The sequence below is a fragment of the Tursiops truncatus genome, chromosome 1 (genome assembly GCF_011762595.2).
Source record: "Tursiops truncatus isolate mTurTru1 chromosome 1, mTurTru1.mat.Y, whole genome shotgun sequence".
Lineage (NCBI taxonomy): Eukaryota > Metazoa > Chordata > Mammalia > Artiodactyla > Delphinidae > Tursiops > Tursiops truncatus.
Genome location: NC_047034.1, coordinates 145,462,878 through 145,489,167, shown reverse-complemented (window position 1 = coordinate 145,489,167; position 26,290 = coordinate 145,462,878). Strand labels below are relative to the sequence as shown.

At 41.9% G+C, this 26,290-nt stretch overlaps 2 protein-coding genes across 6 annotated transcripts in view; one reads left to right on the top strand and one right to left on the bottom strand.

Annotated features, from left to right (window-relative positions):
- The first annotated feature begins 785 nt into the window (after positions 1–785).
- Positions 786–2,162, top strand: TEX38 (testis expressed 38). 3 transcript variants are annotated; one of them, XM_004330693.2, is made up of 2 exons: positions 786–902; positions 1,540–2,162. In XM_004330693.2, the coding sequence occupies exons 1-2, from the start codon at positions 866–868 to the stop codon at positions 2,145–2,147; spliced, it is 645 nt and encodes a 214-aa protein (XP_004330741.1). In that variant the 5' UTR covers positions 786–865; the 3' UTR covers positions 2,148–2,162. The 3 variants fall into 3 exon arrangements, with proteins under 3 accessions (XP_004330741.1, XP_073645888.1, XP_073645915.1); XM_073789787.1 differs by having other exon boundaries at positions 793–902; positions 1,619–2,162; XM_073789814.1 differs by having other exon boundaries at positions 821–902; positions 1,691–2,162.
- Positions 2,163–3,949: 1,787 nt separating this feature from the next.
- EFCAB14 (EF-hand calcium binding domain 14) overlaps positions 3,950–26,290 on the bottom strand; it is a 37,547-nt gene continuing 15,206 nt past the window's right edge. The window contains exons 4-11 of one of the 3 annotated variants that reach the window (XM_019937850.3): positions 22,339–22,437; positions 18,974–19,084; positions 16,548–16,652; positions 15,322–15,513; positions 13,574–13,660; positions 11,068–11,179; positions 9,893–10,018; positions 3,950–7,402 (exon numbers count right to left, since the gene is read on the bottom strand). In XM_019937850.3, the coding sequence (XP_019793409.1) occupies positions 7,227–7,402; positions 9,893–10,018; positions 11,068–11,179; positions 13,574–13,660; positions 15,322–15,513; positions 16,548–16,652; positions 18,974–19,084; positions 22,339–22,437 (1,008 nt within the window). In that variant the 3' untranslated portion in view covers positions 3,950–7,226. The remainder of the gene's footprint in view (positions 7,403–9,892; positions 10,019–11,067; positions 11,180–13,573; positions 13,661–15,321; positions 15,514–16,547; positions 16,653–18,973; positions 19,085–22,338; positions 22,438–26,290) is intronic. The other 2 variants (XM_019937851.3, XM_019937852.3) reach the window with 2 other exon arrangements.

The following is a 26,290-nucleotide window of genomic DNA, read 5'->3' as shown; positions in this document are numbered from 1 at the left end:
TGCTGGGAGTTGGACTACACAACTCTCAAAGTGCCTTCAAACTGGAGACGGTGTGATTCTGGGAAGCCAACTGAAAGAACTTTGTCACAGAGTAGGGGGTGTTGAGCTGAGCCTTGAAGGATAAGCAGGTGTTCAGTGGTGGGGAGAGTGGGGAGGAGCACTCCTAGGTGGAGGAGCAGTGTGAGCAATGCTCCAGAGATGTGAATAAGCAGGGTCTGTTAAGCAGGGTCTGGTCAGAAGGGAAAGGTGTGTGAAGGATGGGGAGGAAGGTGAAGCTGAAAAGAGATGTAGGGCCAGATGGTGGGGAGCTCCCATACGGCCTGATGCCCCGGAAGCACTTGCCAATACTCATTGAAGGAAGGTAATGAAACAAAAGAGAAATTGTAAGAGCCAAGGAAGGAGGTGTTGACCACATAGCTCCCCTGAGTGGGTTGTCTCCTGACAAGTCAGACATAGCAGACTTGACGGCAGGGCTGCCCACTGCTCTGGGTGCTCCCTGCCCAGGGATCCATCAACTGTTCCTTAAAGCCTAGGGACAAAATAAGCCCCCGAGGAATCTAGGGCCCTTTCCTGGGGGCTGCTCTGTAGGTCAGAGGTAGGGGGCCGACAATTCAGAGGGTGGGTCAGTCCCTGGTAGAAGCGGTGGAGACGCACTAGGCCTAGGAAACACCACTGGTGGAGTCTGTTCCTTCCATTAGACTTCACAAGCATCGCCCTTGGATGCTCAGTGTTCAGAACTCTGTGAACCACCTTTAGGGAACAATGGGGTCTGGGAATTCTGGGGACTCCTATTGGCTAGACAGATGGGTAGGTGAACTCCCTCTCCCCAGAGCCATCGGCCAGCTAGGTACCAAGGTTTGACATTATGGATTCCCAAAGGGAGGACCTCAGCCTCCCTGGTGGTAAGTGTGCTCCCTCCCCAAATCCCTGCCCCCTGCTTTATGCCCTAGGTTTGGGGGCACTCAGGGAAGACCTTTTGCACGGGTGGGGGTGATGGCTGCCTGTGTGGAAGCATGCTAAGAGTTAGGACAGGGTTTCCTCTAGAAAACTATGGATTTCTTGAGGGCATAGACCATGTCTCTCTGACAGCCCAGAGGGGGTACCACAAATACCCCAGGACATCACAGCTGAATGGTTAGCGGTATGGTGGAATGGGATGGGACATTGGTGTCCCGTCGACTGGTAAACTTTTACTCTCTTGATGGGCTTTGCCTTTAGTGAGGCTTCTCATTCTGATGGATCAGACGGGGCCAGGGTTGGGAACCAGAGGCTTGAGTAAGCCTGGGCAGGTCGTGCCCCTCTAGACCTAGCTTTTCTTATCTGTGAAGAGCGAAAGGTGGCCTCTTAAACTCCCTGGAAATCCTGCTTTGACTGAATAAAAGAATGATGAGGCCAGTCAATGAGAAAAGGAAGGAATGGAGAGAGTGGTTAAGTGGAGGGAACGATTGGTGAAAGGGCTAAGCAGAGGAATGAGAAACAGCTGAGACCCCAAGCTACAGCTATCAGCCAGCTTGCTTTTTTTCTTATTGCCTTCCTTAGTGTGGGTGCCACTGTACTTTGGATTCCTGGGGCTGTGTTCTGTGATAACCGGCGGCTGCATTCTCTTTCTGCACTGGAGGAAGAACCTGCGGCGGGAAAGGCGTGCCCGGGAGTGGATGGAGGTGATGCGAGCAGCCGCATTTACCTACAGCCCGCTGTTGTACTGGATTAACAAGCGACGGCGCTATGGCATGAACGCGGCCATCAACATGGGCCCTCCCCCTGATGCCACCAAGACCGAGACTGACACCCAGAATTCAGATCACCCGTGGGAGTTGGACATCCCCGAGAGCAGGAGCTATGCTACTCAAGACAGCAGCCCCAAGGTGGAGGCCCCCAGCCCCCTGCAACCTGCAGTGCAGCTGATCCCACAGCAGCCCCTACCTTCCCCGGTGCTGCGGCCCCAGGCCAGCTCCCGACCCCCGATTCCCATTTTTCAGGAGGTGCCCTTTGCCCTCTCGCTGTGTAACCTACCCCCGATGCTGAACCACTCAGTCTCCTACCCTTTGGCCACCTGTCCTGAAAGGAACATCCACTTCCATTCCCTCCCCACACTGGCCCAGGGGGACCACTGCTTAAATGCCAAGCTGTCTGCTTCAGAAGTGTAGCCTCCTCCCACTGAGGATGGGAGCTGGAGGTATCGGGGCAGTGCAGGAAATGGAGCTGACCTCAGGGAGGTGGTACTGACACAGAGGCCAGGGCCCATCTAGATGTCACATAATGAAAGACTTAAAAAAGTCCAAGACTCCCTTGTGTCTCATTTGCTGTTAGGAGGGAAAATGTCTGAGGGGGGCACTTCACAAACCAAGCTGAAGGTCAGAGTCTCACCAATACCAATGGGAACTGAGGGCTGGCTGCGGGGAGACACGCTGAACCAGTAGTTGTGATGGGCTCAACATCCCTCTAGACAGTATTTAAGAACAAAACCGTATGTCAGACCCTGGGCTAGGTACCCAAAGGGAATGACATTCTGTGGGACATTAAGCACAGTTGCGACAAGAGTGGCAGCCACTGAGGATGCATGAACGATGGTGATTGGTAGTGGCCAAAACAAGTCAGTATGAAACCCATGAGCCACACTGCACTGCTGCTGGAATTGCATTCTTTGTTAACATCTAAGATGTAGTGCGTTCTTGTGTGGTTGTCTACATTATTTCTAATACAAGAACACTGCCAAACATATCACAATCCTCTTCTTACAGATGAAGTTTCCAAGGGCATTTGCCGTATCATTTTTTTTTTTTTTTTTTGTGGTACGCGGGCCTCTCACTGTTGTGGCCTCTCCTGTTGCGGAGCACAGGCTCTGGACGCGCAGGCTCAGCGGCCATGGCTCACGGGCCCAGCCGCTCTGCGGCATGTGGGATCCTCCCGGACCGGGCCACAAACCCGTGTCCCCTGCATTGGCAGGCGGACTCTCAACCACTGCGCCACCAGGGAAGCCCTGCAGTACCATTTTTATGTTACAGAGCAAGGTCTCAAATTTATGTCTGTCTAGCATCAAATTTCCTGATCTTCCCACCATATACCGTGGTGTCCATTCCCTAATGAAGTCTTGTTTGAAACCACTTGGAAAATGATTTATTGTGTGTGTAATTAACTTCGTTCAAGGATTGGCTTGGGGGAAGGGCTGGCCAATGAACCTCCTAAAAAATGTATTTTTTTTTTAATCTTTCTCAAGGGGATTCATGGCCTCTCCCAAAGTTAAGATCCACTGTGTACAAATATTAATTTTTGTACCTTCTGGAAACTATTCTAAAAGGAGAGACAAAGATAATACTGGCTATTTGGTCCCAGTTCAAAGATAAGAAGACCCAGCTCTGCTCCAGGATATAAAATTTTCCCTTTCACTTTGGGAATGAGAAAATCATCTTACCATATTTGTAAATGAGCTAAGCTTTTTTCCTCCTGAGAGGAAAGGCCACCAAGATTGTGTGTGTGCGCAATCCCAGAATCTAGCGGTCATGTAGAGAGCTATTAAAAATTTTTTTTTCCTGTGTGTGAAAAAAGCCCAGCTCCTCCCTATATGACCCCTTATCTTGAAATGGATTTCAAGCCTTTTTCCTTCTTTTTTTCCAAAGACATTGGAATATTTCTTGTAAACATGCTCTTATATTGAATCTCAAAATAGAAAACAGGCATTAAGTGGAACTTCTCTGGTTGATACAGAGGCAGGGGCTCACTCTTCCCTCATCCTGCTCCCTTCCCACCCTGCACATGCCAAAACAGCCTTCATTTCTTCAGGCCAAATTGGGCGGATCTTCAGGCAGATTCTTCAACGTTACTTTCTGTCCACCATCTGTTAGGCTTTGCATTCAAAAGGAGGAAGGAGTCCAAAAAAATAGAGATCAAAGCAGATTTTTTTCTTAGTAATTGTGAGGATGGAGGGGCAAGCCTTTAATCACAGACACAGTGAGAGAAAAAAGAAATGTTTTATTTAAATTAAAATTGTTTTATTACTGATATTAAATTAGCAAAGCCCAAATCAAGTGATGGAAATCTTGAATTCCCTCCCTAAACAGAACCAAAATTGCTTAAACATTACCAAAATAGCTCCACTTAAGCAAAGTAGATTTACATTTCTTAATATGAGAAAACAACAAGGTAGGTTAGGTTCGTATAACAAACAGTACACGCTCTATAAAGTCTCAGGAATACCCAAATGTTTTCTGGTTTGGATACGAAAGAGGGGACCATATCAAACTGGCGTTGGTAAGCAAGCCAATGAGGTGTAGCAAACAAAAGCTGTTACTAAAAACAACTCAACAGCAGGCCATATGAGTATGAGCCCATCACAGTCAAAATCTTCAACTGTGACCGGCAGGACCAACATGGGGGGCGTGGGGGCGTGCAGATGTGGTTACGGACAGAGATATAACGTGAGGGGGAACGCCAAAGGAAGGGAAAGAAACCAGCAGCAGGTGAAGGGTGTCCACTCTTCAGCTGTGCTGTATCAGACACAATCCTAAGAGCCAGGCCCTTTTCGGCCTTTAAGACGACACTACAGTCATCCCTAAGCCAGGTTCTCTCTTCTTTTGGTTCTTCTCTTCCTATAATACATTGCCTCTCTGATTTATGGGGGAGGCTCTCTAGGTAAACATTATACCAGATAAAAGGCGAAAGAAAAACAGGACCAAGAAGACATGCTTTGGGTCACTCAGGAAAGCAGCAGGAGGAGCTGCCGGAGTGCAAAGGTAAAAGCATTTGAAACGAAAACCAAAACCAAACTCACTACTACTACCTAGCTGAGGGCTGAGGTGTGGTAGGTGAGGCTTGATTAGAGATCAACACAAATCATAGGCTGGATAAGCTAAGACAACTTTCAAATAAAAATCCCAAATTAATAATGATAAAGGCTTATGAGAATTCTTTTTTTAAGCCAATGAATACGCTCAACTTAGAACAAAGGAGTTCAAGATGTCCTAGTTCTGCCTGGGAGATATGGCACCTTCCCAGGCGGTGTGGCAAGGGTACTCGCAGGTCTGAGGGTGCAGCAGGAACACCTCTGCCAAATCTGGTGGGGAGAGGATGGAACCATCCAGCTGGCTCAGGGATGATGGTAGGTGGCGGACAAGCTTCAGGTGGGAAGAATGGAGGCTAAACTAAAAAGCACAGCTGATGCAAAAGAAAAGTATATACGAAGAGTTAAGGTGTCCTCCAACTATTTGCCTATGAATAAGAATTTGAAACTAAAAAGGACAAGCTACATTACCCTCAAGTATACTTCATATAAATCAGTTCTCAAAAAAATACCTTCCAGGTACAGACATACTATTTATGGTACAGTACATATAAATATAGCAGTATAATTCAATTTATTGCTAGAATTTTATTTGGTTGTTACAAAATCTGCAAGGGTATATATATTAAAAAGGGGGGGGGCATGAAAGGCAGCCAGAAGAGTAAGTTATCTTCAAGTTACCTAAAGTGCCAGGCTAATTTTATACTATATTTAAACCTTTCCAAGAAAGTAAAATAGCATAGGTAGGCAAAGGAATTGTTTGAGAGAAATAGAGCGAGAAGCGTAAGCCATAATGAGGTAAGCAGACACATTCATGGGAAAAGACTTCATCCTACTTCAACTAAATTTTAATATTTCTAGAAAAAAAACCCAAGGTTAGCCAACACCGACCTGAACATCATATAAAGAAAAAAAACAGCCCTTAAATATTTAAGGGTGCTCCACCGCATCCATGGCTAACGGGCAACTTGGACAAAGTTAAAATGGAAACAAGCTTTACTAGAGAAGTCTGAAAGCTTCTCCAGTTTCTCCCTGACTTGGCCTACAGCACAGTTAAGTTTTGCAGGTTTCCTTTTGTGTTGCCTGAAGATTGCTTCTAAGATCAACACAGCACACACAGAGGTGACATGGAGGAATAATTCCTTCCAGTTCAGGGACCTTTAGTAGCAGGGCTACAGAAGCATTTAATGGGAGAAGTACTGCACTTGCTTGTATTAGATTTGCTGCCATAACGTGAAGCCCCCCGCCCAAGGCCTGCCTGCCATGTTTGGCATCCTCTGGACAGAAAGCCTCTAGCTATTTCTGAGCTGTAATTGTCAGGAAACCTAATATGATTTCAGGTGTTTCATTTCACAACCTTTTTGGCCTTAGCCCACAGAAGAACATAGTAGGTTCTTGGTTAGGCCCCAGGTAAAATCTCAAGAAGTTTCCTGGATTAAAATTAGAGGCAGAGCTTTCCTCTATAGTTCCTGAGTAGCCAGGCTGAGACAGTGGCCGAAGGACTGCAGCCCTGCCATTCAGAATGGAGACAGTATCAGAAGTGAAAGTCAGCTACGCCTTAAAGGTAGACTTGAGTGGGTGCGTGGGGGAAGATAATCTAGTTCACTCAGGGAGGAAATGTAGCTCCCACTGGACAACTTTTTATGCTCATAAATCCTGAAACAGGATTAAAAGAGAGAAAATCCCCAACAAGACTTCTCTGGTTCACAGGTTGGGAGGAGTTGAGAGGATAGACCAAAGAGCCAGAATCCTGAGCCTGGAGGCAGCACCGTCCCCAGTGTCCACTCCCTAAATCTACTCCCCCAGCACCAGGCCAAACCCCATGGCAGCACCCAAAGAGGATGTCTTAAGGAGATGGGGACACAGCTTCAAGCTGCTACCAGATCAGATGAGCAATTTTTAACAGCAAGTCCTTTGTTCACGTCCTGTTTCAAACCATTCTTCCTACTTCCCACAAAATATGCACAACTCTTTCTTTCATTTTAAATATTTACAAACAGAAAAGGTCTGTCTGTTAAAGCAAAGACATTTTCTGAGTCTGTATAAAGTGCAGCTAATTTAAGGCAAATTTATGCGAAATATAAAAGGTGGCTTATTCTCTCTATATACACATTTTCCAGTTTTAAAAGATAAGGTCTCCTCCCCTCAAAAAAAAAGGAAAGAGAAAAAAAGAGGGCTTGACTTTTCTTCTGGCAATTTTAAAATTAAGATCCTACTGGTTTAAGGAAATCATAGATTTCTGAATATCATATAATAAGTAAAATGGTCTTTTTTAAAAAAATAACTTTTACATAGCTTTTTCAAACAAGTTAAAAGGTGGCAATGTGTCTGCTACTGTAGTTTGGAGGACTGGAGGATTGATGGGTAGGTAGAAGGGTTGTTTTTGTTAGCTGAGTAGATATTAGGTAGTCCAGGGCATACATCCATTTTTAAAATAAGCCTGATGAGGCTAGACACCTAAAGCTGCTCTTAGCTCCAGGAATGAGTATCTTCCGTCTCCATCAGAATCAAACTCCCTCAGACGCTCTGGTTCTGGCACAGCAGAATGTAAGGAGTCCCAGATTTCCTCGTAGGTCAGCTTCCCATCCACATCCTGCCCAGTCTTATGGAATAAATCCTGAAGATCTGTTAAAAAGGAATTACAAAAAAATGTATATGTCTATACATATAACTAAATTTAGTTAACAGTTTAAAAAGTAGTCTCAACAGAATTTTAAGCACGGAAAGAAAAGCTACTTTGCAGACTTTGTTCCCAAAAGGTAAAGTTTAAGATCTCGCTAAATCTGAAAGACTAATTCTTGATCCTTTAAGAATGAGAGGAACACTGTAGGGCACTATCATCCCAAAATAGAATCAGTGACAGATAATCACAGGAGAAGTGAATGGACTGGCTTTCTCTCTGTTCAGGGCCCTTCTTTTAGATTTCCCAGATTTTATTCTCACGTTGAAGGGGTGGAAAGGACTGTAGAAGCCTTAAGAGCTAACTGATAGGAGCTCTGATAGCCTATAAAACAGACTACGTATGGCATATTGTCAGTTCAACAGTTACTATATGACCCAGCAATTCCATTCCTAGGGTATATACTCAAGAGAAATGAAAACATGTTGTCTACACAAAAAGTTGTATACGTATGTTCATAGCTTCATTGTTCCTAATAGTCAAAAAGTGGAAACAACCCAAATAAATGTCCATCAACTAATGAAAGGCTTAACAAAATGCAGTATATCCGTAGGATAGAATATTATTCAGTCATAAAAAGGAATGAAATATTGCTGCATGCCACAACATGCATGCCAACCTTGAAAACATTATGCTAAGTGAAAGGAGCATATTGAAAGAAAGAAGCATACATATGACCACGTATTATGATTCCACTTAGATGAAACACCCAGAAGAGGCAAATCCAAAGAGACGGTGGTTGAGAGATTAGTGGTTGCCAGGGGTGGGGGCAGGGGGATAACAGGGTGTAACTGTTCTCTCTTGGAGACTGACCCCCTCCGCGGCCCAAGAGAGGGCCCTATAATAAATACCTAGGAGGGCTGCTTGTTTACACGTCTAAAAAGGGCTTGGATGTGTCCCCACTGAATGACTTAGTGGATTCAGTCTCTAATACCAGAGGACAGTACTGTCAAGCAATTTTGTAGACAAGCTTTTGGGTAAGTCCCTACTTTTAGTCCTAAGACAGCTCCAACAAAGCAGCTGAAGTCTCAAAAGCTCTCCGAAAAGCCAGAAAAGCAGTGAGACACTTGTTCCCAATGCCTGCCACCAAGTGGCTAGCTGGAAAATGTCTGTGTGTGTGTACATGGGGCATGAGTTTTAGAGCATGCTATGTACTCTATAGCAGTATTCAAATAAAAATCTGATTGGTGCCTCAGGTCATTTATAAAATGTAGTCATTCAAAAGTGTGTAAGGTCTCCGTTAGGGATTAAAGTATAAATGTTAAATTGGCTATTTCTTAATCTGCTCTAACAGTCTTTCCTCCTTTTATTCTCATCAATTCTTGATGTAATAATGAAGAGTAGGAGCAGGCAACTCGTGTTGCCAATAAACACAACTTAACACTCTCTTGTCTCTCCAGAAAACAGAAATAAAAATTGGGGACAGGGAAAAGAGTAACTGCATTTAAATGACAATATAAATTTAAGCCTTCTATGCTTTAAAAGCATTAATTGTAGCCTGCAGACAACTCATTCACTTAACAAATATTCACATGTACCAGGCACTAGGCTAGGGGCCGGGACTGAAGTTAAATGTTATAGGTCCCCAGGAAATTACAATGGAGTGACACGTGCAAATGTAAGATATTATGAGTGCATACACAGGAGGAGCCTAATCCAGTCCTGGGAGGTAAGAAAATGTTTCCTGGTGGAAAGGTATCTAAACTGAGGTGAAGAGCCAGGCAGAGATAGGGTGACAGGAATGGGTGATTTTTCAGGCAGTTAGCAAGTGCAAAAACAGGAGACCAAACACCACGAAGAGGGATGGAACACACACTGTTGGAAGCAAGGCAAGCACATTTCTCTGTGAATCATATCCTTCCTACTAAAGTTTTTCTTGCTGATTTTCAGCCAAAGGACCCCTCATTTTTGGAGGGCTCTGACAAATAGGGTCAACTCTTACTTTATTTTGCTAATCTCACAGTATTGTGTTTGCTTGCTTGTCTTCTCCACTAGACTGTTATAGACTGTTATATCCATGAAGAGAGTGAGAATGATTCTTATACTGTATTCTTACTGCTTACACTGGGTCTAACCAGGCACTCATTGAATGAATGAAGAAGACTCTAAAAAACATTCATAGAGAGATAATATAGTGCAATGTGGTTAAGAGTGCAAACTTCAGCGTCAAACTGCCTTGGTGTGAATTTTGCCTCAATCAATTATTTGCTATGTGGACTTAGGTAGTTTCCCTATCAGTAAAATGGGTATAATACATGAATATGGATGGTCCCAGGACTGTTATCAGGATTATATGATATAATGCATATCAAGTATCTGGCCTATAGGAAGTGCTCAATCAATGTTAGATATCATTCTTTATCTTACAAGTTTAAAAAGTCAGAAAGTTATAACTTTGAGCATTTTCTCTATCACTCCATAATAAAAAAATTTACCTTCGATGCTAGAAATTCCTGGTAGGGAGACAGGCCTTAGCTGAGCAGCTTTCTCAGTCTGGCCTCCAAGAGACCGTGGGAATTTTGGCAATGCTGATGGCTTTGATGTGAAACTCTGAACTTGCTCTGTAACAAACAATACAGTTTTAGATTACTAATGTGACACCAAATTAAACCAGTATTGAAGGTCCTAACCTTTTAGGGCAAATTCATATTACTTAATTTAAGAGAAACAGCTGAGAATTAAGTAGCATAGTGACTACATGAAGTTAAAGATACAAATTGAGATGTTTTGTGGATAAGTGAAGATCAATCAATATTATGTAACATTAAGGTTTGAAGCCGTGGTCCCACTGGTTGCTCTTATAGTACAAGTTAGCATTCCACATGTTTAGAGGTTGAGAGTTCAAGCTGCAAGTGAGAAAAGCATTGGGTATTTGACATCCTAGGAGCTGTGCTATGAGCCCGATCTGGGGGCATCTGCCACCAGACCAGCTGGTGCTGAAAGAGTGCTAACATACGATTATGTAGCACAGTGTTAGGGCAAGGCCTCCCACTGTACTTTGTCTCTCACTTAAAAGAGAATAAGAGAAGTTGTATTGCTTTCCCCAAAATGAAAAATACTTGTGGGAGGGTAGGGGTCAAAACCAACATAATATAATGCCGTGGTTACATCTTCATAGAGCAGTACCAGCAGAGGTTAACGCACCTGCTAATACTGATTAGGTTATGTCCCTGACTAAAGCCAAAGGCCCTTCCAACCCAATGATCCCATTGTTATTTGTTAATGGTTTTTTACAAGGACTAGTATTTATTTTTAAGTAAATTTTTATGCATTTACAGAAATGAAGACTCCCGTAAACAACATTTAGGGCTGGTTTAATACATGCTACGGCAGTAATGTTTTTGCCTATAATTGGATGCAGACAGCATGGAGAAGTCTATTTCCAGCTAAACACTACCCATTTTTCCCTTAATAGACTGGAGTACAAATCATGTGCAAAATGGGCTTTTTCTAAATGAAAGCAAAGCGTAGCAGCTTCATCTCAGTGCGCTCAGGCATCACTCACTCAGTGCCATCAGTCCTGCTGGAACACCTTTCCCCACTCTCTGTGTGGGAGGCGAGCTGCCCAAGCCTGCGTGAAATATTCAGAAGCCAACCCTGAGTATCTCACCTTCATCGGCAGTCTCTGGAGGCCTGCTGCTCTCAGGTTTGTTTGTGAGAGCACTGATCAGCTGCAGTTTCTCTCTGAGCTTGGATACCTGAGAATCTGAACTATCTTCTTTCTGTCCAAAACAAAGATCACAGAAGGTTTAAGGCGGAAGGAAGACCTCAACTGATTCTTCATGATATACCCAGAGCCTATTTAGCCTGTAGTGCTTGACCCCAAGTAGGCTTCCTCTGAAGGCAATGAATCAACAATTACTAGAGATATCTTCAGTACTCAGTGTTGATTAGGGCCTGGCTGGATTTGAGCCTAGACCATCAAGGGAACATTATGCTACAGATGATCTGATTCACTGTGTGCATTTGGCGGACGGGGAAGGCAAGCATGTGTCAGCAGTAAAGGAGACATATACTTGCTCAGGTGCTGTTGTGATACCCATTTCCTAAATGGGTAGGATATTGTTTTCTAGGTACTATTTCACACTAACTAACTAATTTTCCTGAATAGCTTACTTCACCTTGTGACTAGATCAGTTTAGGCAGTTTTATGCTTTTATCATCTTAAAAAAAAAAAAAAGCAACCAAACCACAAGTATTCCCCCTGATCTTCCTTCTCTGCCACCATGGTAATGATTCAACTGGTGGCAGGAACTGTTAGGAACATAAGGGAGCTACAATATTTTCTTTCCTGGTCTTCATTCATTTATTTGTTTATTTTTTAACATCTTTATTGGAGTATAATTGCTTTACAATGGTGTGTTAGTTTCTGCTTTATAACAAAGTGAATCCGTTATACATATACATATATCCCCATATCTTTTCCCTCTTGTGTCTCCCTCCCTCCCACCTTCCCTATCCCACCCCTCTAGGTGGTCACAAAGCACCAACCTGATCAGGGAGCTATAATATTTCTAATTCGAGGCCTTACTTGTATCTTTAAAAAAATTTTTTTCCCCTACCCTGCCTCATTCCCAGATGATAAAGTAGCATATAAAAAATACAATTAATTATAAAAAGAGAGAAGTCTGGTTTCTGTGAGGTCAGTTTCTAACTGCGTAGGCTAGTGTGAAAGGTCCTGAGCCCATGTTTAATTAGAATATCGACCATTACACATTTCTTTTATTCAATATTTATTTACTTATTTCTCTCCTATCCTTATTCTACCCTAACAGTTACTGTACAGTAGATCACACTTAGTTTATTTAGGGAGCTAAAATATGGATGTATATAGCTAAAACTAGGTACTAAATGCTTGAATAATTTATGGCAAGGAGAAATTACATTTCTTTTGGACACTTAGATGAGGTAGGACAAAGGGACTAATACATTGGGGTAAGAGTTAAAAACACAAAGTGTCAGAAAGTAAAGCCAAAAAATTCAGGCAAAAATGTGTACTAGCTCTATTCTGATATTTACTGTCAAAATCTGAACTGTTGCTGAAATCACTATTATTTTCCAATAGTAACCACCCATTACTTTTTTTGTGCTTGAACATTTTTATCTGGATCTTAAATTTTTCTTGTCATTCTCTAGGTGAAGATAAAATTTTTTTGGGGTAGCAGAAGTTAGAAAACTCAACAAAAGCCTAGCTTATAGAGCACTAAAATCTTAATATATGTGATTTTTATCCAGACAATACAAAACTGTTAAGGAAGAATAAGTCTAGATGCAAAGCATTACATTGAAAACTGCCTGACATATGTGGTTCATTTCCTGTGAACCCCATCCTTGAGCTCATCGAATGCAATGTGCATCTGAAATGATATTTTAGTCACTCAGTCACAATCTTTCTGGCTTTTCCTTTATTTTAGCCAAGATCTTATAATATTAAACAGTACTCTAATCACAGAGAATGCTGAAAACAAACTTTCTTTCCTGGGATAACAAAGCAACATCAGACTACTTGTCTTATCTTGACAATATGTCTGGGAAGAACAAAAAAAGGGAAGGTACAAGGTGAAGGGAACAGGCTGAAGCTTAAAGGGACTATGTATGTACTGAGACTGCAATCTTTCTTTTCCCCCTTCCACCCCCCAAGAGTCTGTAATTTTAAAAATAAGAAATAATTTTTAGTTTAGACACCATTTTTAGATTATCTATGCCTCTCATCATTAGTACAGATAACTTACTGTCTTAGCTTAAAAGTCACTTCCTTAGGGAAGCCTTCCTGTTCTCTGTTAGCACTGTTATACCCTATACCTTTCCTTTGTAGCACTTATCATACTCGTGATTATCTGCTCAATTATGTGTTAATGATCTTCTGGCTGATGGACTTCGAGCTCCACCAGAACAGGTGTCACGTGTCTACACTGCTCACTGTGGTCACACCAGCTCGTAGCAAAGAGCTGGGCAAGGGGCAGGTTTCTGATAAAGTACTTGCTTATTTACCAATATACTAATTTACTAATTACTTTGTCTTGAAGTTTCAAAAAAAGACCAAAGTGCTCCCTTTGAGAAAGAAGCAGGTGCTCATGCATTTATTCTTACTTCAGAGAAAGCCTCCTATTATTTACCTTTATGCTCTGGGATTTTACTGACTCTGTTCTGTTGGTCACTTGATGCAAAGACTCTCTCTTCAGAGTGGCAGCTCTATCATTCATCTTAAAGGGTAAAAGGAACAACAAGAGAAGATTAAAGGAAAACATTAAAACTTAAACAACATCCAGCATTTTAAAAACAAACTGGCCAAACTTATTTAAAGGGTCTCAATATACAACTGATTCACTATGCTGTACACCTGAAACTAACACAACGTTGTAAATCAACTATATTCCAATAAAAATTTTAAAACAATAAATAAATGAAGGGTCTCAGAACACTTTCAACAGAAAACCAGCAGGAGAATGAGAGGAGAGAGGGAGAAAGGCCTCAGAGAGACAAAGCTGAAACTGGTGCTTCTAGTTTCTGTCACAAACTTTAAAACTTTGAAGTATAAAAGGCGAGAGGACTTCTACCCAAAACCATGCTGGGTATGATGCTGCTGGAAGAAACAGGACAGATGGCACTATTAGCAATTTCCTCTTCTGGAAAAAAAATAGGGTGAGGAGGGGAGGGACAGTATGGAGAGCTTTGGGGCTGGTGAGTTTTCACTATAAGCCTTGAAAACCAACCTTCAAGACCTAATACTCATCAAATCATCCAAAATTCCTAGCCTCTACTGTACTCAGTTTAGCTAAGTTCAAAAAGGCTTTTAAAAATGAGGAGGCTCCTTTGATCTTCACAGCTTTGTAGTAAATCACACACCCCTGTAAAGGAGGAAGAGGAGCAGGTCCTCCTACTCTACCCTCAAAGCCAAGGCCGGGCCACTTGCCAGGGCTCCACTGTAGCAGAGCCAGTTCAAAGGCTGCTTCCTATGTGCCAGGGCTTGACTTTACTTGTAGGCTTGCTTGCTTCTAGCTTTGGCAGTTACTTGATTTACACAATTTATACAGTTACTTGACTTATACAATTTATACAATCTCCTGTATTTGGTTTCCATTTCTATATGCCTATGTCTTGGCTGTGGGAAATCTTTAAGAGTGGGGCTCGCAGCTATTAAAAAATGACCCACGTGGATTCTAGAACAATGCATATGTGAAAGGTGATTAAAAGAAACAACCACCACATCTTATTTGCAATAACATGAAAACCAGTAAACCATACGGTCTGTCAGCATCAGTGACTTAGTACGTCATTCAGGTTCCTCTTATGTAAAATGAGAGGGCAGACTCAATGATCTCTTAAGGGGAGGAGCTGGTCTGACTGATTTGTCTTAAATAGCTTTCCTGACATTATCTGCAAGGGGATCCCCCTCATATGCCCATGAAACAGGACAAGTCTGAAAGCCGAATCTGGGCTTAAGGAAATGACAAAAGATTCTCTAGTTATTGTCACTGTCATTGTTCCCATCCTTAATAAATTAAAAAAGTAAAGATCAAGAAGACCTCCCTTGGAAATATGTGCCAGAGCTTCCCTATCAGATGAGTCACTGGCAACATAAAAGGAAGCTTGTCGTCTCTGCCAACTACTTGTGGTGAGGCCTTGGCAAGCAACTGAACCTCTCTACATCTCCCTCCCAAATCAGGACTGACATTGTCTGTGCCATTCACATCACACAGCTAGTGTAAGGATTAAAGGAGACAAGGATTAAGCATTAACACAAACGTGGAGCCTCTCAAGTGTCCTAGAAGTCGTGGTCTGAAAAGGTTGTGGAATGTCATCCATGTACAGACAAAACACACTGCAACACAGAACATGTCACAAAAGACGTGAAGAGGCTTACCATGCTGAAGGACAGGTTCGCTCGCTTTTCTACCTTGCTCATAGCAATCAGATCTCTTTCTATCAAGTTGACTCTCTGGGTAAGATTACTGACTGTCTCATTCATCCCCTTGAGTTTAAGATCATTCTCTCTCTGGTACCCCACTAGGGCACTGTTTACCTCCTCTAAAAAGTTGTGGAGGTACAGGATATCCTGGAGTGGAAATAAATCAAGTTGTGGAATCCAGCTAAAGACATGTACTAGACAAGCAGGCCAGCAGCACTGAACAACCATTATTATGTCAACTTATTGAAGTAAACTCCTTTTCCTGCTCTTGACCATTGATTGTCAGTCTCTGTTTTGTCCCTCCACTCTGAACTGCTCCCAGTTTACTCCCTCTGGAATTGTCTGACCTCAGTTAGACAGGAGGGGGAAAGAGGGAAGAGACTACCAACATGATTCACTCTCTGGTCCCAGAAAGCTGAGAGCTTGAGAATTGATTTCCCAATGTTTACCTCACCTGCTGGCGAGAAAGCCTGCTGGGTTATTGACTGAAACGCTCAGTAACCTAATTTGTCAGAACAAAACTACCGTAGAAACAATACCAATTACTGAATTGGCTCATGTAGCAAAACCATAACAGGTAGTGCATTATTTAGTACAAGATTCAATTATTTTTGACATTCTCCAGTACTGATTATTTAGAAAGGAATGATGATTATAGGCTTTAAAGGGCATTAAATTCAGGACAGGAATTCTTCGCAGTGAAGATTTCTTTTATTCTTTTTAATGTGATTCTGAACTCATCCTTTTCCCTCCTCTGGTCTTTAGAAGATCTTGATTTTCCAGGATATGCTTTCTAATGTTCTTAGTACTTACTGTGACCCCAAACAGCCATCACTTTGAATTAATCTGCTATCCATCCATCTTTAACTTGCCCAGATTGCTATTCAAAAACTGTTCAAAAACAGTTTCAGGATAATCTGGTCACTTTATGACTTTCAAGATGTGAAAAGGAATTTACTCCACTGATGGACATGCAGGGAGAAAAAGCAGACTGCCAAGGAAGACACAGGCAGCACGCTGGCTCCCTGACAGAGCCACACCCCCCCCAACTCTGCTCAGCTCTCAGGCAGGCAAACGTGTGCACGAGATGCCTGCTCAGGGATCGCAACATGGAGCCTACGCTACTCAGGCCGCCTCCAGAGTTCAATGGTCATAGGGAGTTAAGCCAGAGACAAAAGTACCTGTTTCAAATTCTCACTGTGGGTTTTACTGTCAAGTTCAGATGTAGCTGACGGTGATGGAATGATCTGGTTGCTTCCACTGGTTTCCTTTAAGGCGTGCTGATTCTGTGAACAGGAATGAAGGTTGGTACAGGCAATAAGTAATAACTAAGTTTGCTTATCCATCAGGGACGGTCCTGGAACATTCCAGCTTCTCACAGGTGGCATCCACAGATTAATCAACAACTATTTCCCAGGAGCCTTGGTATGACCAATCCTGTGCTAGGCCTGAGGGCACCAGGTACTTCTGGGATCCCCAGCCTAAAGCCTGGACTGGATCAGCAGCACCCAGACTGCGTCAGGGAACTGAGGTCCTCTGTTTCTCAGTCTCTGAATGGAATGAACTCCCTAGAAACCAGGCCTCCTCTCCCTGTCACCTGTACTCCCAGAGAAACTATACAACCACTGTATCTCCCAGGACCAACTCAGTCTGAACCTGGTTAGTGTCATTGTTTCCCCAGGACTAAAGAGCTTTATACATTCAAAGAACAGCCAGTCAAGGAACCACTGGCTTTGGGCACTGAGCACAGTAACCAACCGTGCACATTATTAGCTTCTCAGTTTGTACAGCACCTGCCAAGAGTTATGAGGGTTACCCTTCCTTCCTCATCCCCTTCCCACTGCTCAAGTCTCTCCTGGCGGCGACTGAAGTATAACATGCTTATATACACTTTTCCCTCTAATGGAAAAACTTTGTATGGCTTCTTCAGTGGGAGGATTACCACTGGAAACCATGGAAGTTTAAAAGATACACATTTAATGATAACAGGATGCAACTGGTAAAAATAAACTGTTTTCCTTGAAATCTGAAATCCTAGACATTTGTCAACTCTGCTTTTATAGGAGACAAATGGTAACAACAAAGAGAAAAGGAGGAGAGGATGAGAAAAAAAAAGAAAAAACCCCATGGTTCTATAAAGTATGAATTTTTGAGTTAGTAAAAAGTATTTTAGAAAATAATTACTTTGAGAAAATGCTCAAGCTATTAAAATAATAATAAAAGAACTGTTGAGTTAGAGAAGTCTTTATTATTATGGATCACACAGTTACTCAGTGGCAGAGTTGGAATTAGAATCCAGGGTGTCTGGATACCTAGATCAAGGCTTTTTCCTCTGGGTCAGCCCCACTAAATAAAAGTGAGGAGTATTTGTTCTGAAGAAAATGAAAAACCCTCCTTTCTAGAGCTCTAATACAGCCCAGGTCTCCTTGGTACAAACTGCCCAGTTTAAACTTGAAACTCCAAAGCTTGAAAAGAGCATGTAGGGCAGATCTAGAAATTGGGGGAGAAGCTAGGGAACTTTTGTGTGCCTTGAACTGTCCTGATTTCATACATGTATAACTCATCTCTCCAGCAGGACAGCGAGGGCTGTGCCATCCTTTTTCACCCTTCATAAATCTTTCATGGAGCTGAGTATCGTTAGGAGATTAATTAAGGCCTCTGAATGACTGCAGACAGCTTACATCTGCACAGCATTAAGCAATGTTTGAAAACAATTCCCGAGCACTGCAGGGGTTTGCTTCTGTCTCAGTTATCTGTTGCTGTATAATAAATCATCCCCAGGGACTTCCCTGGCAGTCCAGTGGTTAAGACTTCGCCTTCCAGTGTAGGGGGTGAGGGTTTGATCCCTGGTTGGGGAGCTAGGATCCCACATGCCTTGCCGTCCAAAAACCATGGCATAAAACAGAAGCAATACTGTAACAAATTCAATAAAGACTTTTAAAACAGTCCACATCAAAAAAAAAAAAATCTTAAAAAAAAAAAAGAATCATCCCCAAACTTTGTGGCTTAAAACAAGTTTATTATTTCTCATGATTCTGTGGGTTGACTGGGCTCAGTGGGGGTGGGGTGGCTTCCTGTTCCCCGTGGTATAGGATGAGGTCACACATGTGGCTGTATTCGACTGCGAGACAGGCTGAAGCTGGAACACCCAAGATGGCCTTTCATCCTCTGGAGCTCCTCTTTGCTTTGCCTCTAATCATTCCCAGTCTAACAGCCCTGCCCAAACTCCTGATCCACAGAACAGTGAGAAATAATAAACTGTTGTTTTAAGCCACTAAGTCTTAGGGTGATTTGTTATGTAGCAATAAATAAGACACTTCCCCACTCCCCTTTCCTTCTTTTCCGTTTTCCTTCCTACCCATTCAACTCTAAGGACAGTGTCTTAGTGCTGTAACTCCTCTACCACGTTTGCAAAAGACTCAGCTTTTAATCCTATCTACCTCAATTTATAGATTGTAGTAAAATCAATCAACACTGCTTATTTTATCTTTTAAAAAGGTGCCTGTGGGGCCTGTTTAGGTAAATGGAAAGTTGGTATCACAAGATTACACAGAAAAGGGTAGGCAGGAGTATGCTAACTTTCTGTAGCATTTGTAGATTTCCGTACCATATCACTCTGCAGTGACTCCATGGTTTTCTTGTGTTCGTCCACAGTCTTCTGTATTGCCTCCACAGCAAGATGGACGCTGTTTAAAGTATTGCCAATGGAAGCAACACTCTGAACAGAAACATGTAGTAGGGTCAGTGTTTTTTCCTTTTTAAAATTTTTTAATAACTTTATTAAGATATAACTGAGAAACAATAAACTGCACGTATTTAAAATGTATAACTTGGTAAGTTTTTACATATATATACATACATATATATATATATATATATATATACACACACACCTGTGAAACCATTACCACAATCAAGATAATAAACATCCATCACCCCCAAGTTCCCTCATGCCTCCTTGTAATTCTTCCCTCCCTGTTCCCAGGCAACCACTGATCCACTTTCTATCACTATATATATATGTGTCACTATCTATCTATCTATCCATACACTTATATACCTCAGTTTGCATTTCCTAGAATTTTACATGAATAGAACAGTGAGTGAGCATGTACTTTTTTTTGGTGCGGCTTCTTTCATGCAGCATAATTATTCTGAGATTTATGCGTGTTGTAGCTACTCAGCATGTTGTGGAGTAGCATTCCATTCTACAGATACATCACCTTGACCTGCTGATGGTGTTTTAGATTTTAGGTTGTTTTCAACATTTGACTATTACAAATAAAGCTGCTATGAACATTAACGTACAAGCCCTCATGTGGGCATATGCTTTCATTTCTCTTCATCATAAGCTTTCTTGTTATCACAATTCCTAGGAGGTGAGTGGCTGATCACATGGTAGACGTAGGCTTAACTTTTGTACTCCCTCTCCTCATCAATACTGGTATCCTCAATCTGTTCCATGTTAGCCATTCTAGTGGGAGTGTAGTGGTATAGCATTGTGATTTTACTTAACCACTGACCTAATGGGGGATTATTTCAAATACCTTCGAACTATGAACTCCATGTAGTTTATACTGACACAATTAACCAGAAAGTACACATACACACACACATAATTTTCATAGACGAAAGCCAGATCTTTCCTTAAAAACAAAACAAAACAAACAGAACAAAAAACCCCCCAAAAAACTAACTTATAAATCTGGGATCTGTAGGTAAAGTTCTCCCACAAACTGCCTCTATGAAGCCCTGCAGGCAGATGGTCAGAGCTATCATTGTAGATTGCCACTCTCAGGAGCAAATGATGACTTTTGAGTGAAAATGGGTGGAACCATTTTTGGCCTTGGAAAACCCAGCATTGTAGAGATGAAGGGAAAATTCCATTTGGCAGCATGTGTTCTGCTTTAGAATCCCATCAGTAACTACTGAGTAGAGTTAGATACGGCTAGTAGCTTACTTGCTTTCATTAGGTCCAAGGAGCCCAAGTGGATTGCGGACTTAGGAATATAATTCAGAAATGATCTTTTAAAACAGCCTTGTCCTACACGAACATCTAAAAGAGTGTTACTAATTTGATAGGTTTTGGTCTTTCATTAAGATATACTGATAATTTTATAGTGTCCCATTAGTATTTTTAACCAAGTGTGTTTATTATACTGATAGCCAAGAATCCAAGAGAAAAAGAAATGACATTTTCAACATTAAAAAAAAAATTACATGAGATACACTGGAGTTAGGTTTTTTGAGATGACCTACCACTTCAAAACTAAGCCACCTGTAATAAAAGTAGTGCCTGACATGATAAATGCACAGATTTGCAAAGAGACAACATACTGGGTAGAAGTCTCTAAGCTGGGATTTTGTCTATGTAAGGTCTGTTGTTACAGCAGCTACAAGCATTCAAAGACATCCACTGTTAGAGAATCTTCACTGGCTGGATGCATGAGCCCATCAGGACGCAAGAAGATAGTAAGCTCTTGTTTAAGATTTTTTTTTTAAGGAAGCAGCTGACAGAGCCATGTGAACTCTAGAGCAAAACCCTGAAACTAGTATTCTCACCAACTGCAAAGTGCCTGGCACATACTGGAGGAAGCCCCACAAATGTTTGTTGAATTAACGAATGCAAGAATAAACCAATTTCCTTTTTGAATGCAAGACTGCCAGAGTTGCTTCTGTATTAAAGGCTACAGAGGCCTACCTTTTTCCCCACTTGACCCTTGGGAATAATGGCAAAAACAGTCTGGTCTCATCAAAGTTGTCCCTACTTTTTTTTTTTAAGTTGTAAGCAGATGACCATATTGGACAAACAGCAGACTACAGAGACTGAGCACACACAGGTGGTGTGGCTATAAAATAACAAGTTTTGTTTCTGGCTTAGGAATTTCTCACTCCTTTGAGGAAACAATTTGTCTGTTTATAGAGCCTGGTATATAATCAAATCAAACTCAGCACACACTGACTTTTAAAAGCCAAAGATTCTAGATTTGATACCCATTGTTTGGGGTTCCCTGCTCCAGAATCCTTCTTCCACTTACTGCTACAGGAATATATATTAAGATATAACTGAGAAACAATAAACTGCACGTATTTAAAATGTATAACTTGGTAAGTTTTTACATATATATACATACATCCTGCTTCCACTCCTGGCAGCTACAAGATGCCTAACCCTCATGTTGCTTGTGTGCCCATTAAGCACTCTTTTCCTTCCATTCCCTACCCACTCTCCCCACCCAGCTCTAAAGATCCCAACATATTCTTCAACTGGTTGGTTACTGCCTCCTGCTCTAGGCTGAATCCTAGGGATCAAGTAAATAGAAATTCTAAAGTAATGTTTGCCTAGGCCCTAGAGTCTAGGGCATATACCTAAGAGTGATTTGCTTAGAGGGTGTGTCTCTCTATCTTTATAAAATAATATATATTGTTTTCCAAAATGCTTCTTACCAATTTATACTCCCAGCAGGAGTGTTTGGAAGTTCCCCTCTATCCACATCCTTGCCAGTATTTATCACATCCTGAATTTTTATTTTGCACTTCCCCAAATTATCTTTAAAAAACAAAACCAATGAAAACAAACAAAAAAAATCCCCTCTCTTTCTCAATCATGGAAAATAATAGCAACTTAGAGCAATTCTCATGTACAATTGCTCTGCTTTCATAAAGACATTGTGGATGATGAACTGAAACAGGCAAGTAATGAAAAGCAAACCCACACATGTTAACACAAGAGGCCCAGCAAAGCAATCCTGGGACTTGGAAAGCCAAATAAAAAGGTGTGAATCTATATAAACCATAGCTAAAACCACCTGCTGCAAATTAAAGGCCCAACCAACCAGACCAAAGCAGAGATGTCTTGAACTCTATTACTGTCCTTGGAGTAGCTGATTTCAAACGCCAGCCTTTCAAAGAGAATTTGTAAGAAGACAGAATTACAGTAGGTTAATTTCAGTGCCCATACACAGCACTTACCTTCTGAAGTCCCTCTACAGTGGCAGGCAGGCTAATTAAGTCTGCAGCTGACTTGACATTGGCTTTGAGGTGGTTTACTGCAGAAGTCAGCAGAGAAATCTGAAAGGAAATGAGTAATAAACAATGAAAACAGAACTTGTAGAACAATGCTCCCTTTACACACTCTACAGCTGATGGTGATGTCAAGCACCTTTGGGCATCATGTGATTCTGTGATCCAGACGTTCTGCCCGGTCAGGTCACCGGAGTAGAAGAACTCTGCAGAGTACCTTGGATAGACTTGAGATGTGGGAGGAAGCAGTAACACCCCTTCTCTCCCTGCCCAGTTTAAATACCAGCGCCAAGGAGGGAAAGGCAGGCATTATTCTTTACCCCACTCCTGGCAGCTACAAGATGCAAAAATCTTAAATTACCCAAAAGATGTAGTAATTACAACACAGTCCTTCAACAACTGGACAGGAAGAAAGCTAATGATCAAGGACCTCTGAAAGATTTTATTTTGGTAAAAAATACCACCTCAGTTATTTGCTGAACTTTTGTTTCTGCCCAAGTGGGAACATATAAAGTAAAAGCCCAACATCACAATATACAGTTGACAGCAACTGAACCCTGACAACTTGAATGGCACTTTCAACTGCCTGGGGATTTAGTTTTGGTTTAACAATGTGATTAACATTTCAAACTCAATAGCTCAACCAAAGCACTACTTTGTACCCTGAAGGGGCTCAATAAATACCCACTGACCTGCTGGCTGACTGAATGTATTAAAATAGGAATTGAATCAAAATAAAAAGTATCTTCCCTTCTGCTATTTATGGGTAAAATTCTAAATAGCTGGACTTCTCTCTAGAATGAGGACTGGTGGAACCTGTGTAATACTGTTTCAGGTTGCAGAGATCATATTCTAAAAACCTTGCAATGTGGCTCAAAACTTGGTTCCACACTGCTTTCCTGTCCCAAGTTCTAGGATGAGGACACAGATCTACCAATAGCAATTATATTCAGAATGGCCTCACAGAGTAACCATGAAAGTTTCTGGGCACTTGTGACATGCCTAACCCTGTGGTAGGCATCAGATGGATACAAGACAAAGTAAACCTGACCCCTTATTCTTTTCTTCAACAAATGTCTGGCACCTTCTCTGTGCCCAGAACTGTGGAGAAAGTGGCAAATAAGACTGTGAGGTTTTGCTTTCATGGAGCTTACATCCTGGTAGCAGGTGACAGAAGAACAAAGAAGCAAAGTATTAGATAGTAATAAGTACTGTGTACAGTATTTAAGGAGAGCTCCTGGAGTGAGCCCCAGCGTGTTCTGAACAACGGAGTGCAGTGAGGAGCCTTGGAACTCTTCTCCCTCTTTCCTTTTAGGAGGGATGTGTTCAGGGGCGTCAGACCATTTTCCTTTCATTCACCCACTCATTCATTCATTCCTGCAACAAATATCTATTAAGCCCTATTTTATTCCAGTGGTGAACAACACAGATGTCAGTGATCTTTGGAGTTTACATTTTAGTACAAAGAGACAGACAATTTGATATAAGAAAAATTAGATAGCGGGATACATTAGAGCAAAATGAAAATAAGGTGACTTCTGTTTACAACAGCCAGGACATGGAAGCAACCTAAATGTCCATCAACAGATGAATGGATAAAGAAGATGTGGCACATATATACAATGGAATATTACTCAGCCATAAAAAGGAACGAAACTGAGTTATTTGTAGTGAGGTGGATGGACCTAGAGACTGTCATACAGAGTGAAGTAAGTCAGAAAGAGAAAAACAAATACTGTATGCTAACGCATATATAAGGAATTTTAAAAAGCGATACTGATGAACCTAGTGGCAGGGCAGGAATAAAGACGCAGAGGTAGAAAACGGACTTGAGGGCATGGGGAGGAAGGGGAAACTGGTATGAAGTGAGAGAGTAGCATTGACATACATACCCTACCAAATGTAAAATGGATGGTTAGTGGGAAGCTGCTGCACAGCACAGGGAGATCAGCTCGCTGCTTTGTGACGACCCAGAGGGATGGGATGCAGGGGTGGGAGGGAGGCTCAAGAAGGAGGGGATATGGGGATATAAGTATACATACAGCTGATTCACTTTATTGTACAGTAGAAACTAACACAACACTGTAAAGCATTTATACGCCAATAAAGATGTGAAAAAAAAATAAGGTGACGATGAGTGACTGGGTAGCTACTTAAATTGGACTGCCAGAGAGGGCCTCTATTAGAAGATGAAATTTAAACTGAGATCTAAATAATAGGAATTAACCAGAGAGAGAGATAAAAAGAAGTACATTTCAGGGCAGAGGGAATTGCTAGGGCAAAGGTCCCAGTGTGGGGAAGAGCTTGGCATATTTGAAGAATAGAAAGAAGGCCTGGGGGGCAGGAGCAAAATATGAGTGAGAAAAGGAGAGGGAGAGGGGGAGGGGAAGAGAGAGGAGGAGGGAGAGGCAGAGGGAGGGAGGGAGAGGGGGAGGGGAAGAGAGAGGAGAAGGGAGAGGGAGGGAGGGAGAGGGAGAGGTAGAAGTAGATAGGTAACATTAAAGAAACAAGTACTAAATGTGATACTGAATACAGTCTAAGAAAATATTAGTGCAGGTTGAAAGGGACAGGCTTCACTGAAGCAGGACTCAAATCAGACTCTGAGAGAGAAGTAAGAGTTTTATATATAGAAATAAATCAGCTATCCTTTCTAGGTTAGAAGGGTGAGTGTGGCATCAGGGAAGAGGTAGGGAGCAATAGCAAGAATAGGCCCAGGAATACTTTTCCTTCATAGCATTTCTCAGAGCGACAATGATTTATTTATGTGTGTGATTTTAAATTAAGGTTTCTCTCCTCCACTACTAGACTGTAAGCTCCAATGTCATCAAGGACCATGTCTGTTTTATTTTCCATAATACGCCTGACACAAAGACAGGCATTCAATAAGCATCTACCAAATGAATGAATGGCTAAGAATGAACACTCTGTGTCTGGGATGGACGCTGAGAAGGGTAGACCAAGCAGAGTAGAGGGTAGAGTCTAGGAAGCAGGAGATAAGGCTACATAAGTGTGAACTCATTTTCCTCACTGGTAGCATGGTATAACAACAACCATCTCATAGGGACATGTGATGGTTTTAAAATATGTCCACAAAATCTTTGATAGTCCTCCCTTCAAGAGGTGGACACAAACTCCCTTTCCTTTGAGCGTGGCCTGCACTGAGTGTCTCACTTTTGGCCCACAGAATAAAGTGCAAGTGACAATGGGCAACTTTGAAAACTAGGTCATAAAAAAGCACTGTCTTCCTTTTTGCTCTCTTTTGGATCACTCACTCTGGATAAGCCGGCTGCCATGTTGTGATAACACTCAAGCAGCCCCATGGAGAAGCCATGGTGGCACAAACTGAGACCTCCTGCCAACAGCCATATGAGTGAGGATGCTTCAGTCCCAGTCAAGCCTTCAGATATGCAGCCCTGGCCGTATATCTTAGCTGCAACCTTAGAGAGATCCTAGCCAGAACAACTCAACTAAGCTGCTTCCAAATTTCTGACCCAGAAAACCTGTGAGATAATACATGTTTGTTGTTTTAAGTCATTAAGCTTTGGGACAAACGTAACACAGCAACAGATGACTAATACAGGCTATGAGGCTTAAATGAGATACATATCTAGAGCTCTCAGCACGGTACCTGATACAAACAAAATACCAAGTAAGTGTTAGCTCTTTAATAATGAAATTTAATAAGCACTTAAACATGCAATTCTCCATAAGTGCTCCAAAATACTCAGACTAATCTTCAACATTCCAACTCTATCCATTTAAAAATAAAATGGGTGAGAAACTTCAGCTCCAGAGAGATACTCTCAGCAAACTATAAACCTCTTAAGAGCAGCAGTTACATCAAGGAGGTTTTAACACATGCCCTTAAAAAGATATGAATAACACTGAGGTCTGAAAAGCA

What these genes read in the sequence shown, in the direction of transcription:
- TEX38 (XM_004330693.2), top strand. Translation starts at nt 866, where the DNA reads ATGGATTCCCAAAGGGAGGACCTCAGCCTCCCTGGTG. An exon ending in GGACCTCAGCCTCCCTGGTG is followed by an intron (nt 903 to 1,539) that starts GTAAGTGTGCTC and finishes TGCCTTCCTTAG; the next exon opens with TGTGGGTGCCACTGTACTTT.